At 49.3% G+C, this 13,538-nt stretch overlaps 7 protein-coding genes across 7 annotated transcripts; 3 read left to right on the forward strand and 4 right to left on the reverse strand.

Annotated features, from left to right (window-relative positions):
• Positions 1 to 46: 46 nt before the first annotated feature.
• Positions 47 to 1,507, forward strand: BO83DRAFT_459327 (phosphotransferase family protein; the record flags this gene model as incomplete). The annotated part of the gene is made up of 1 exon (XM_025537170.1): positions 47 to 1,507. One exon carries the CDS (start codon positions 47 to 49, stop codon positions 1,505 to 1,507), a length of 1,461 nt encoding a protein of 486 aa, XP_025382081.1.
• Positions 1,508 to 1,821: 314 nt separating this feature from the next.
• Positions 1,822 to 3,053, reverse strand: BO83DRAFT_194226 (alpha/beta hydrolase). The gene is made up of 2 exons (XM_025526582.1): positions 2,360 to 3,053; positions 1,822 to 2,298 (listed from the first exon to the last, which is right to left on the reverse strand). Exons 1-2 carry the CDS (start codon positions 2,855 to 2,857, stop codon positions 1,939 to 1,941), a joined length of 858 nt encoding a protein of 285 aa, XP_025382082.1. The 5' UTR covers positions 2,858 to 3,053; the 3' UTR covers positions 1,822 to 1,938.
• A 1,388-nt stretch (positions 3,054 to 4,441) lies between these two features.
• BO83DRAFT_350304 (uncharacterized protein) lies at positions 4,442 to 6,013 on the reverse strand. Its single transcript, XM_025528901.1, has 3 exons — positions 5,825 to 6,013; positions 5,315 to 5,759; positions 4,442 to 5,211 (listed from the first exon to the last, which is right to left on the reverse strand). The coding sequence occupies exons 1-3, from the start codon at positions 5,946 to 5,948 to the stop codon at positions 4,770 to 4,772; spliced, it is 1,011 nt and encodes a 336-aa protein (XP_025382083.1). The 5' UTR covers positions 5,949 to 6,013; the 3' UTR covers positions 4,442 to 4,769.
• On the reverse strand, positions 5,893 to 6,970 carry BO83DRAFT_194280 (uncharacterized protein). Its single transcript, XM_025526583.1, has one exon. The coding sequence runs from the start codon at positions 6,860 to 6,862 to the stop codon at positions 6,323 to 6,325; it is 540 nt and encodes a 179-aa protein (XP_025382084.1). The 5' UTR covers positions 6,863 to 6,970; the 3' UTR covers positions 5,893 to 6,322.
• Positions 6,971 to 7,627: 657 nt separating this feature from the next.
• BO83DRAFT_383627 (uncharacterized protein) lies at positions 7,628 to 8,203 on the reverse strand. Its single transcript, XM_025532511.1, has one exon. It carries the CDS (start codon positions 7,873 to 7,875, stop codon positions 7,654 to 7,656), a length of 222 nt encoding a protein of 73 aa, XP_025382085.1. The 5' UTR covers positions 7,876 to 8,203; the 3' UTR covers positions 7,628 to 7,653.
• A 405-nt stretch (positions 8,204 to 8,608) lies between these two features.
• On the forward strand, positions 8,609 to 9,523 carry BO83DRAFT_432729 (short chain dehydrogenase; the record flags this gene model as incomplete). Its single annotated transcript, XM_025535638.1, has 2 exons — positions 8,609 to 9,061; positions 9,110 to 9,523. The coding sequence occupies 2 exons, from the start codon at positions 8,609 to 8,611 to the stop codon at positions 9,521 to 9,523; spliced, it is 867 nt and encodes a 288-aa protein (XP_025382086.1).
• A 1,933-nt stretch (positions 9,524 to 11,456) lies between these two features.
• On the forward strand, positions 11,457 to 13,491 carry BO83DRAFT_326785 (uncharacterized protein; the record flags this gene model as incomplete). The annotated part of the gene is made up of 3 exons (XM_025528054.1): positions 11,457 to 11,583; positions 11,640 to 13,316; positions 13,364 to 13,491. The coding sequence occupies 3 exons, from the start codon at positions 11,457 to 11,459 to the stop codon at positions 13,489 to 13,491; spliced, it is 1,932 nt and encodes a 643-aa protein (XP_025382087.1).
• Positions 13,492 to 13,538: the final 47 nt, after the last annotated feature.

Below are 13,538 nucleotides of genomic sequence, written 5' to 3' on the forward strand. Positions count from 1 at the left end.
TTGACAGAGTCACCAGGGAGCGACTTTACCGCTTGCATTTACGAATATGAAGCCCCAAATGAGCTATGACGATGTGGCATGGGAGCAGTCCGATGACATCTCGGACACTTGGGTGAAAAGATTCCATAACATCGAGGTGAAGAAAGCCATTGCGAATTTCATCCTGACACATGATTCCGGCGACGACCCCGAATTTAGTATTGTCGGAAAAGGCTCGTTTAACATCATCTTGCAAATGAAGTACACGCGAAGGGCGACTGACATTCGCTTTTCACAACCTGGAGCGATCATTTTCCCCGAGGAAAAGACGAGGAACGAAATTGCTTCGATGCGATACCTGTCAAATCGGACATCAATCCCGGTCCCTTCTGTTCTTCACTCTGGGACTCGAGATGAGAGTCCGCTCGGAATCAGCCCTTTTATTATGATGAGCCATATTGAACACTCGACAAACATGTATACTGCATTGAATGCACCAAGCTGTCCGGTGGAGAGGCGAGGATATCTTAATCCACACATCAATGAAGAGGATCTTTGGAAGCTCTACGCCGAACAAGCAAAGATTCTTCTCAGACTTGTCAAGCCACAGTTCAACTTGATAGGGTCGCTTGTGCAGGTAGATGATTGTACTTGGGAGATAGCCAGTCGTCCGTTATCAATGAACATGAACGAGCTCGTTCGTTTGGGAACATTGCCTCGCTCAAAGCTTCCATCACCAGACGCCACTTTCAAGACTACGTCTTCGTACATGGAAGCATTAGCACTGCTTAACATCCAGCATTTGATCCATCAAAGGAATGATGCAGTAGAATCTGCAGATGACTGTCGGAGGAAGTATATTGCCAGGCAGCTGTTCTACAAACTTGCCAAGGAAAGGAGACTCTTCAGCGCACGCCATGAGCATGGACCATTCAGGCTCTGGTGTGATGATCTCCGACCAGGCAATATTCTCCTAAATGACGATAAAAGAGTGACTGGTGTGGTGGACTGGGAGTTTACCTATGCAGCACCGGTCGAGTTCTCATTCGCACCGCCGTGGTGGCTTCTGATCGAGAATCCGGACGGATGGTCTGATGGGATCGAGGACTGGAAACGGATATTTGACCAACGCCTCAAGACATTTCTCTCGGCATTACGGCACTGTGAGAATGCCAATGGTCTGCCCAGTGAGCTTCGACTATCGGATGAAATGGAGAAGAGTTGGAAGACTGGCGACTTCTGGGTGGTGTATGCCGTTTTGCATAGCTTTGCGTTTGATGCGATATACTGGTTGGAGATAGACAAACGGTATTATGGACCCACCGAGACTGGCGACGTAAGTGAGGCATGGAAAGAAAGGGTACGGCTCCTGAATGAAAGCCAAAGAGATGAGATGGAAAAACTGGTAGTGAAGAAGCTTGCCGAGATGAAAACTAGGGTATTGGCATGGGACCCAGATGAGTATACTGAAGAATATTACCAGGTACTGAAGAGGAAGAGACAGGAAGAGGCGAGTGAACAGGCTTAGGAGCGTGAAATGTGATCGTTTTTGGGAACGATCGACGGTGGGAGACCCAGCGCCATGTTGACATAGACGGGTCAATGTTATATCCCATGAATAAGATTTGCGAAAGGCTTACATATCCGAGCTGAATTTAAGATGTTACTGGCAGGCATAGAGACATTACCCAGCATGTACACTCATTCACCTTTGCCGAGAACTTAAGATAACTCTCGCACAGCAATCATACAATAGGATAGAGAAATCCGATAATTTGCCATCGCAGTGATGGGGTCAACAGCGTGTAAATATCTGTCAGGCATAGGTATAAAATAAAACATAGCATCATCTCGCTAAGCATCTGAGTCAAATCGTGGTGAACAAGAAAACTTTGAATACTCCAATCAATACCGTATATGAAGAACTGAGAATACATGTCATGTCTCAAACTTCAGTAGTCAAGCACGGCACTGTTGACGGCACTGTTCGGCGAATTCCTCTACTTTGCTCACGAGTTGCTCCGTCCAGCTCAGATGCGGGCAGTGACCAGTAGGCGCATGATAGACGGTAAATGCGATTCCTCTTTGAGCTTGCAATGCAATCATTGCTTCTTGGTATTGCCGAAGCAGTGTCGTATCGTTATCCGAGACTAGGTATGCACAGGGCAACGATGAGTAAACGTCATGGGTCAACACGCCTGTGTTGATGGGCGATGCTGTCAATGTTGCGGCCCATTTGGCTGCTTCATCCGCTTCCAGGTCATTGAACATGAATCGGTGGGGTTCCACAATGGTTCCTAAGCCAGCGGCTCCATGTTTCTAACAACCCTACCGTTAATCATGGTTGGTTTAAAAACACGATGTGCGAAAAACAACTTACATGGAATCGCATGAATGGCGGCGTGACAATCGGGCCCTCCTTGGGTTGGAAGAAGGAATGTACGGACTCCCCAACAGGTATGACAAAGGCATTTTCAAAGAAGACCCCTATCACGCCCCCTTTGTGACCCTTGGCTTGACGAGACTTGTACTGTAATTCGGGGACAGCAGCCTGAGAGGCAATAAGACCACCTGATGAATGGCCGAGGATGATGACATTCTTGCCCCCTTGGACTATGAGCTTTTCGAGAAGCTGATTAACGACCTCAACATCGTCCGAGTCGGTGGGATATCCCTCAGCCGGAGGACCCAAGTCAAAGTCTGGGTGATTGATATCCCCCACGTTGAGTTGGGTGAGATCACATGTCGGGCGCTGGGGGCAATAAGCCTCGAAGCCTCTGCGTTCAAGGGACTGCCTAAAGGGCTCATAGGGGGCAGGAGTATGATAAGAACCTGTGCAGATGACGACTGCTAATTCGGCGCTCTCGTTGGTGGCCATAATGATCCGGGTTACTCGAAAAACTTCGGTTTAGTTGTACGACGCGGATGTAACTGGATTGATGATTCAACAATAAATGCGGAGGGAACAATATAACTAATCGCACAATGACGAAGGAAGGGCGAAGGAATCTTTAAATCGCGGCACGTTTTGGCCCCCACCAACACGAAAACTTTTCCAGTAATGATCCGATAAGATTCATTTGCTCCTGTTCTCCTAGTGCCAGTGGTATGATAAACGCAGGCTAGAGCACATATGGCTCGGTCCGATCAAATCCATTTTTCTAGCGAGTTGAGACTAATGATATAACTAACAACTAGTACATCAGATCGCTGGTGGAAAGATGCCCCCAAGGTAGCCGCAACGTCTGGTATGATCACCAAATTGAGGGAATGGGGCTCAACCTCCCGGGCCCCATGAGAGTTGAGTTGCAGGTAGCACCTTTATGCAGTGGAAATCACATAATGGGAGACCGAGTAACACCTGAATCTTATCCAAGAGCAGACAATAAGAGGCGGGATCACCAAAGACGGTGGACTCTTGGTTTGGCGTTGCCCAGGAGGAGAAAGATAATCACAACATTTCAGGTTGGAGCCCTGGTTCGGTCTACAAATACTTTCAGAACAAATCATCTCGGTGGAGACAACAGGAAGCCCATATGTTGGCGTGATAATCTGGATACAGCACCAGCTATGGTAAGCAGGCTGGAGCGCCTTGACCGCGACCATCCCGCGCTCCGCCCCACTACGCCTGACTCTATGTCTTGCCCTCATCGTGAGGTTGTCCATATTGTGGAGGCTGTATTACTCCCGCTGCATCAGTTCGACCGGCGCCAGTGGCCGCGCTTAGATGCTGACCAGTTATATCCGGACAGATAGATAGGGGCAACCGTTCGGATTGAGCCGCTCCGCTTCGGACGGAAGGTGCACCTGCTCGTACCGTTCTTTAGTATCTCTTACTTCAACTATGCGGCACAGCCCCTCGCACGTGGCCCACCCACAAAAGTAGATGGGTGTTGGGAACACAGGTTGTGAGGCTGAGACGTTCCTCCTATGAAAGTAGATGCATAAACCAGGAAGGATTCCTGGTGGGGTTTTCAGGCACCCGTCGAAGTAACCGGGCCCTTCCGGTGAGTCCGATCGGTGAACCCGATGAGAATCCTGTTCCTGGTGAACATGAACGAAGGGTCTTCCGAGTTTTCGATGAATATAGGTGACAACTGCGGCTCCTATATGCGCGTCAGCCTCTAATTTCAGGCACTCTGCTCAGAATCCAAGTCGGAGTGTCTTGGCTATGCAGTACGTTGCATCTGCCGTCAAACGATAGAGCCTTAAGCCGAGTCAGACGGCGGCAACACCAAGGTACGCCCAGCCCGTGATGCCTTGTCACTGTCAGATTTTAGTGCGATGAACACCGAACCTTTAGGCGAACGGAGGCGCCCGGCAACACACAAGCTGTGCCGTTTCTTAACATTAGAGGATTAGATGAAACATGCGACGTGGGGCCGCATGTCTTCGCCATCTTCCAATTTCACATCAGAAAGCGTTATAATGTCACTTGAAGTCTTGTCAACAAGAAAGCTTCGAAATCATCTCATTACTGGTACCTGAGAGGTTTATTCAGATAAGCTCATCTCTACCCAGTTTAGTTCCACTGCTGTCCCGTTACGGGCATAAAATAGCCTGCCGATCGTTCTAACTTTCTTTCGCCTTCTATCTTTTCATTACACTACAATCATCACCACATTGCCACCGAGCATTTAACTCTTCTATTTCTCATCGGGAACAAATAGGTCTGGTAGACATATATACACTACCATGTAAGGGTACCATTCCAGTATCCCTGTCGGCGACCTAAGTGAACAGGAAGAATATATGCAGCGGGAGATCTCAATGAAAGATTCATCACTCGACTACACCAACATTTCTGCAGAAACGTTTTGCACACCCAACAAGCTATTTGGCATCGTAATTTGACTCGGGTTGGTCTGGTAAAAAACACCTGGAGAAGTAAGATGTGTCATCTGCTGGGGGCGGATGCCTTCACCACCCCGTTCGAGCTCATCGTCTAGTGAACCGAGCAGCGCGACAGTATCAACACGCTGCTTCCGACGTGACAAAGATCGCCCAATAGACCCAAAGGTTCTGAGGCCTCGCCGAGCCACCTCGGGAGGCTTGGCGATCTGGACGCGGGACCGGAAGAAGAGCGCGCCCAAGGTCGGTGCACAGGATACCATAATGCCGCAGGTGATTTCGGCCATGCACAGTATCGACGCATCCAGTGCGCAATATGTTATATTGGCCCCGTCGCATGTCTTCGTTTGGATAATCCGTTCAATGTTCACACCAGCTGTTCTATACTTGGCGTTAGATCAATTCCCAAGAGGGGTCTGTGTCGAAACGAGAAGCAGTGTAGAGGCAAGGTGGAGGGATACTGAAAGCCAGCAGCAGTACTTACATCAAACCCAGTAGAAAGGCCGTAGTGACACCAATTTTCTTCTCCTTGGGCATGTTTAAGCCCCACACAACCGGCATCGGTAATGAAACGATCAACAGGTCGACCGTGAGATTGAAACTCCCTGAGGCAAATTCCACCTTGGTTATGTCCCCGCATGTCCTACTTACGGTGATATCCCAGTTGGCATTTATAGGCCGGCAGAATAGAGCGATCGTCAACACCGATGCGATCCAGTAGAGCGTAACCAGCGCCATTGTTGCGATTGTGCACCGGCGGAACCAGTCGCCCCGGAATAGTTCCAAGTACAGACACAAAATGGCCAGACGAAAGGCTGCTACCGCTAGACAGAAGAACCATTGGGATGAAAATAAGACTTTCAAAGAAATCGTCAATTTGTCCATGGGGACAATGGTGATGTTCCAGCCATATGCTCCCGCCAAAACCCCTAGTCTCTGTTAGCCAAAAAATGGCAAGCAATAAGTTTGAGAGGATTCCCGAGAATTGACGTACCGACAAGGTCGTCTATCACAAAGCCGGTGAGGCCAAACTGCAGGAATGATTTGTTAATATCTCTAAGATATTTTGGTGAGGTAGAAGCCGCATTTTTGAGGCACAGGGAAGGAGGAGGCAGCATACCAGCGCCAAGGCGGTCAAATGATCATGGTTCTTCCAGCCGGTCTTGCGAACTCGAATTGAAATCACTCGCAGTAGTACGGCAATCGTACTCAGGGTCCAGAGTATGACGGACGCGACAACTAGTCTCGTACCTTCTCCACGACCAGTGGACATTGTGTAAGATAGTACTAGTAGCCAGAACATATATAATGTCCGAACGCACACAGGAAAGTGATATACAAGAGGAGGGAATAAGTCTTCTTGGGTTGGACAATAAATAACTTTCCCCTCAAGCAGTTTACTGGGTCTGCCGCCCTTGAAGGAACCCCGCACGCTGGCTTTGCACATGATGCTAAGAGAGGTGAGACTTCCTATTTGCAGCGGGGCTGCTCCTCAACCGGTCTTAACAGGGATGTCAAGCGTTAGACTTGGTCCTATCACAAGGGTTTGTAGAGAGTAATTGACGAGCCACAGGTGACGGAGAATGCATGGTGTTGGCCGATCAACCAAGGCTAATGCAACAGGGTGGGCTAATTGAAGACCGTCAAGCATTGGCTTTGAGACGGGACGAAGGCGATATGTTATTCTAAATATTGTAACACGGGCAATCCAACAAAGATTGCTAACTTCGACTTTGACTGTGGTTGAAGCTGCTGAGAATCCCTTGACCAAATAAGAATATTTACAGTATAGCTGCGGGAGCTGAAGTTCAGCCAATGTGATCTGCAGAGTAACAGCTAGTTGATCCTTCAGCTGACCTTCCTTTTTTACCCAGATACTGCTAGGGCTGCGGGGCGTAAAGAAGACCCGACACCGCATCACTAGTGTTGCCACCGCCAGCTGAATCTGTATCACGAGCGGGGTCTGCCCCCCCGCACAGCTGGTGCTATTGTGGCAGCGTCGGAGAATCCTGTTTCTACAGGACGGCTCCATGCTTTATTATCAATGAAAGGTCAAACAGAAACACGGGCGGCTGGAGTACGCGCTTACTGAATGGTGTCCGATCATAAACATGAACCGCTGGACAGTTTCCTCTGGCCGTACAATAACGCGAACCATGGAAGCGATGTGGAATATGAGAAGCCAATCCCGCAGCAAATTGGCATGTAGTATAAGCACGATTTCGATTACGTCGGGCATATCTGTGCGATCAGTTACATTTACTGGGATGGCTGGAAGCGCCCACTGACAAGGTTGTTGATAGGCCCTGCTCAGATGGCTGGGCCTGGACAACCCCACACTGTCCGGTCGTCCCAGGCGAGCGCCCTTGTAGTTGCTTGCTGTGAAACCCAATCAGAGTTACATTTCTAGATGAACCAAAAATAGAATGGTATGTGATAAAACATACATTAGTCGTACTTCCTAAGGCAAAAAAATGTGTAAGAGTTAGTCCGTAGTTGCTCCCCAGTCACATTTCGCAGGCGTGATCTGTTCGGCCCCGTCAACCTTAGTGCAGGATTCCGCGAGGCTTTTCTTTTTCGCGTCCAACGTTGCAGGCCTGTATTGCTGCATGCGGATCTAGCATAGCCATCATACCTACTATATATATTACTAAATCTACTTCACTCCTGCGATTTGAATATATATAAATAACTCTCGCAGGACTAAACGCTGGGTCGCCGGTTAGTCTCCAGAAGCACTGCCATCATTCGCAACAATGCCAGTATAGAAACAACTTTTGCTGAGCTTATAATGCAGTGGATGTCTCGAATCCTTCAACAATTTCAAATGCATATCTTGATGCGCTGTTGGATGGCCAAATCCCTAGTGGTGAAGCACTTACTGGTGTAGTATCCCACAGCTTGTCTCACGATGATACTATTGGTGAGCAAATCCATGGCAGCAGTCCCACCTAGCTGGCCTTTACTGAGGCCAGAGGGTAATGAAAGCATCCAGATCATAGGGAAAGCTACCGACCTCAGAGAGCATTGACCGAGGGGAGACATGAAGGCATGATTGAAGGTTAGGAGTGGTTCAGTCTGACTATGGGACATGTCTCCTACTACTCTTACCTTCGCGATTGGAATAGTGAACTCCCTTGAACCTGGTAGGATACCTGAAAGCACAAGTGGGTATAGCTAGAGGTACTTTATGTGCTTTATATACCTGCCTACCAGCGCCAAGACCTCTACGATTGAGAGAAATTGTTGAAGCCACCCCTGAAAATCCTGAACAAGAATCTAGTAAATAGCTGTGTTGATAAACATAATTCCTTTGCGCTAAAACGCTATTGTTGGGATCAACTTGTCCTCCAATCGCAGTGGTATGCCTGGGCGGGTGGACCACGGATGACGGATTTATAGCCAATTACCGCACTACAGACCATTGGTCCATCATGAAAGTGGGTCTAGTATGACTACCATAGTACTAACTATACAGCCCGATGACCGTTTCTCAACCAATCATTGAAGCCAAGAAGCATCAGAATAATTTTTCTGGATGGCAACGGGAACAGACACACCAGAACGTGTCGGTTGAAGATCTTCGTCAACCTTGAGCAGAGCACTTCAAAACTACATAAGGGCTCATTTCTTCTCATTCAACCAGCGACTTCGATCCAAGTCTTGTTATCAGGCTACTCCCTCTTGTTTCCCCAGGTCTTTTTTGCAGGCCTCTAATTTGCATCAGCCCGGTCTTTGTGTTTACAAAACTGAGAGTGAAATTTGCCTTAATAACAATATGTCTACGTTCAGCAGCCGGGACAATCCTGACCTCCCCGGCCAGGTCATTATTGTCACTGGAGGCAATGCGGGTCTAGGGTACGAAACCATCTGCCAGCTCGGCAAGAACAACCCAGGTCGCATCTACCTCGCTTCTCGATCTAGAACCAAAGCCGAACAGGCAATGACCCAGCTTAATCAGGAAAATCCAGGACACACCGAGATCCGATTTCTCCAATTGGATCTGGCTTCCTTTGAGAGCGTCAAAGAAGCTGCCGCAGGCTTCCTTCGTCAAGAGACGCGCCTTGACATCCTCATAAACAACGCTGGCATAATGATTACTCCAGAAGATGTCACCACGGACGGATACGAAATCCAATTTTGCACAAATGTGCTGCGTCCTGCTTTGTTTACCCAACTTCTGCTGCCCACTTTGCGCAAGACAGCAGAGGTCAATAGCCAAACTCGCATGGTTATGCTCTCCTCGGCTGCACATGCCATGGCGCCCAGTGATGTGTAGAACTTCGATGGACTTCGTACGAACGCTGCCAACCGCCGCACTACTCAGCGCTACACCACGTCCAAGCTCGCCAATCTCCATTATGCCAGAGCGTTGGCTGAGAGGGAAACAAAGGTGAAGATTATCTCGGTTCATCCCGGGATGGTGGCAACCAATCTTCATCATTCGTCCACTGGCATCTTCTTTAGACCCTTCCACCACGCTGTGGCTTACTTTGCTGCAACGCCGGTGGAAAAAGGCGCGCTCTCTCAAGACTTTGCGGCTGTTAGCCCAGGAGCGAAGCACGGGCAGTACTACGGCCCTATAGGCAAGGCCGAAATTGGATTCAACTTGAGCCGCGACCATGATCTCCAGGAGCGATTGTTCAGGTGGATTCAGGCGGAGCTTTCACCACATGTGGGGACAATTATGTGACGACTGGCTACATACATCATGTCACATCAAGTTAATTTCATCCCAGGAGGGCAAATGTGAGCTAGAATCATAATCAATGGTTAATACACATTTGACAAAGACGAAAATCAAACACCACTACGTACGACGCTAGTATTTGTGGTGGGTTCTAGTATGTCGATGAAGGTGTATCGCTTCGTGCAATATGTACTATGAATGTCCCTTTGCCCTCCGCCAAGCATGTAGAATTTGCTTGGTTGGTTGGCGCACCCCTCGCTCAATGACCAAACGCTATTCGCAGGGCTGACGGCGAAGGTAGCAACATCCTTACCTTTAGCGACTGTGACTTTCCGAAATTAAGTTTAGTGACATCCAGGGTTACAGTGATGAATGCGGGAATGGCGGTCACAAGTAAAGATGATTTGCCCCTTTCTCAAAAGCCTTCTTGTAAATTCGGGTCAGCTGTGAGTGGCTAAACCCCGTCATGCGGCTGGTTTCCACAAGGGGATTATTATCAATGCTCGCTCCGAAGTTTCTGTTGCCCTGCGATGGTTGCCGCCACGCAGCATTAGCCCAATTGATGCCATTAATGACCTTGTATATAATTTATTTCTATCATTACCACGACAAATGTTGGCTAGAAGCTACACGGCAGTTATAACCAAACCAACGACATGGACAAGGTAGCACGTGAAAACCGGCCTGCGATGGAGAAACTTCGGTGACATTAAGGAAATGAATGAGAGCCATTTTTCTCGTTCTCCTTATGCATGATCATCTGCTAACTCGATATATCCACCGTATGTCCGCGGTAACCTTCTGCTTAATACCCTTTTATATTTCACATTGAATTTAACGCACATGAAGAAGGAACTTAAAGTCCGCATTCCACAAGACCTCCCGAGATGGTGGTATGACCTTCCTGAGATCGTACATAGTAAACTGGGCGAAACTGAGCCGAGCTTCCGAACCCTTTAACAAGCACCTACGTAGGAAATCCACGTTTATTAGGCAATAAAACGTCATCCACTAGCATTTTCCGAGTGTACTCAGTGGGACGGCAAGATTTATTCGAAATGACCACTATAGCCCTCTTGCGGGGTCCAGCAGGCAAACACGAGAATGAATTTGGAAACTTGTGTGAATATTACAAAGGGGATAATACACTATGCCTTATGCATGAGCCAAGAAGAAGGCTTTTTAAGCGCTCATATACGACATTCACGGCGGTTCCAAGGCCGACTATTCGCATTTTAGCGGGTTTGGGATATTTTCATCAAATGCTAGATCTTGGGCTACGCTGTTCAGGCACAGAGCTGTAAAGGATCTGGATGTGATGTCCCCTACTATACTTGTATGTCTATACAGACGCTGGCCTACTTCTGCTCCATAGAATGCCTTGTCGGCACTCCCCACGGTAAACTCACCGTCCATAAGTACTATATATATTTTTTCAGCCCGAAAGCTGCTCCTAACTCTAAGGGCCATCGATGAAAAACAGAGTTGATATATAACTTGGCTAGCCGTCAACCATGTGTTCATACAACAATTTATTTTGTCAAAGAGTATCTTATCGCCATTCTGAATCTCCCTTTTCTCCCTCCACTAAATAGTGGCTAAAAGATTCACTTTTTTTGCAATACGTACATCGTAAGTGGGGCAGACCAAACGCGGGGTAAGAATGGTACCGGGTAACGAACGGGTATTTAACGGACGGGAGGCCCTCGAGACGAAAGCCACTTCCCCAACTCCAAAACTGCGACTCCATAGTGGAAGAATGCATCCCCCATGAATGTCGGTGGCAATTCATCATCGCAACGCTCAACGACGAGGGGCAGTGCCACGGGGAAGTCGCGTCGACGCATCAGACCCTCACGCTCACGTGGATTGAGAACAAAGACAGGATGGTAGGTGGGCCCTTTCTTGCTTGGTTAACTGCTCTGCCATCTTCACAATGGCACCTAAGCGAACATCAAGCTCGCTTACACACCAGACAGCCTTACCTGCAGAGAGAGACGCGTCAAGTGCGATGACAGTAAGCCGACCTGCTTGCGATGCTCCAAATCTGCTCGCATCTGTCGGTATGCCTCGGACGCGACACAGCACTCTGATCAGAGACGTGCAGCTACAGCTGCAGCTCCCCCCGCGGCCGACCGGGAGCCCACCAGGGCGCATTTGAGCCCCAAAGAGACGGGTCGCCACCGTGCTGACTACAACAGGGCAAGCAATCCAGACGCTGTCGAGGAGAGCTCGCCGAAGCCCCAAGAACATCACTCGGATGTTGCGGCAGCATCGACGTCTCATCCGACCGCCTCGGCCATCTCTGAGGCCGCTGTACCACTGCATCCAGACGGCTCAATCGAGTCGCCGCACTTCGACCCCTTGCATGAACACAATGAGCAGAGATTGCGTAGCCTTGACCCTGCGTTTCCAACGTCTCCAGTTTCGCTAAGTCAAATCTCCCTGCTGAATATCTCCCCCTTCGAGTGGTACGACTTGCTAGCGCGGGATGCCATCAACCACATCCAACGATTGAATGATACGTCAAGCGGCGACCCTAGATGGCGATTTCCTGAGATTGCACTCTCTCGTAGGCAGTCACCCGCCCCTGAACATCCCGGGGCTCGGCTTCAGCAGGAGGCGAGGTACAATGAGCAGCAGCGACACGCTCTGACCCATGGAGACGGCCACACTGGATCACCCTTACCAGATTATCAGCAGTTATCCCAGCCTTGGAACACCACAAGTAGGCTAGAACTATCGCCAACCGACCTCACCTTCTTTCAGTACTATATCGAGGTGGTTGGGCCGATTCTAGACTTGTTTGATCCCGCTCACCATTTCAGTAATGTTGTGCCCCATCTGGCACTACGAAACACGGGGCTCTTGAAGTCTATCCTTGCAGTGGGCGCCAAGCACATGTCTCTGTGTCTTCGGCATAGAGGAGATGGAGATGCAGCAGATGGCCATGTAGCAGGTACCCCAGCTTCATTGCCCGGAACCGTCCTGTCGACAGAGTCAGACTCTGCTCCAACCCACATGGCGACCCAGTACTACTACGAAACCCTTCACTATCTCTCACAAACACTACTGTATCCATCTTATGCCGACTCCCACGAGATCTTGGCGACAGCCACCATGATTAGCACATACGAAATGTTTGATGCGGACAGCTCTGCGAATAGCAGTGTCTGGGAGCAGCATCTGCGCGGCTCGTTCTGGATCCAGCGGTCTCAGGATAATGATGGCGAGTCGGCCGATGGTTTGCGACAGGCCGTATGGTGGGCTTGGTTGCGACAAGACATTTGGGCAGCCTTTCAGGCGGGCCGGCCCACCATTACCTTCTGGCGTGCACGCAAACCTCTCCAGGAACTCAGCTCGGACGAGCTAGCTACACGAATTGTCTACCTTTGCGGGAAGTGTGTGAAATATGCCGCTTCGGCTGCAATCCCGCCACACCAGGATCCGAGAGAACGAATTGAGCAGGGTGACCGACTCCTGAGTGCGCTCGACGAGTGGCATCATATCCTGCCCGCATGGTACCAGCCCGTGGCAGTTGCCGGGGTTGGTGGTTCAAGCGTCGTCTTTCCTCCGATATGGATCCATCCGCGAAATCATGCAGGTGCCATGCAGATGTATCATTTCGCCAAGGCGACAGTCCTGCTGAACCAGCCCACACTGGGCGGACTTAGAGCCTACCTGCTTCGTGATAAGCAGCTGACGGAAAGTGTCAAAATGGTCTGTGGCATTGCCAATTCGTGCCAGGAGCATGACTGTGCAATGGCATTCATCAATGTACAGGCGTTATTTGGAGGTAAGTCACACTCATCCTGTTCTGATCCAAGACTAACATCATACAAGTTGGCCAATTTGTTCGGTCACCCGAGATGCGAGAGGAGCTGCTACGCATTTTGGACAACATGTTACGAATAAGTAAGTTTCCCGCCAAAGGTCTTGTTGCGCGACTGCAGAGGGTGTGGCAGGAGTGAAGTCCCGACCGGGGATAGAAGATGTTTGTCTATAATATGATGTATTT

The sequence above is a fragment of the Aspergillus eucalypticola genome (genome assembly GCF_003184535.1).
Source record: "Aspergillus eucalypticola CBS 122712 chromosome Unknown BO83scaffold_49, whole genome shotgun sequence".
Taxonomy (NCBI): Eukaryota; Fungi; Ascomycota; class Eurotiomycetes; order Eurotiales; family Aspergillaceae; genus Aspergillus; species Aspergillus eucalypticola.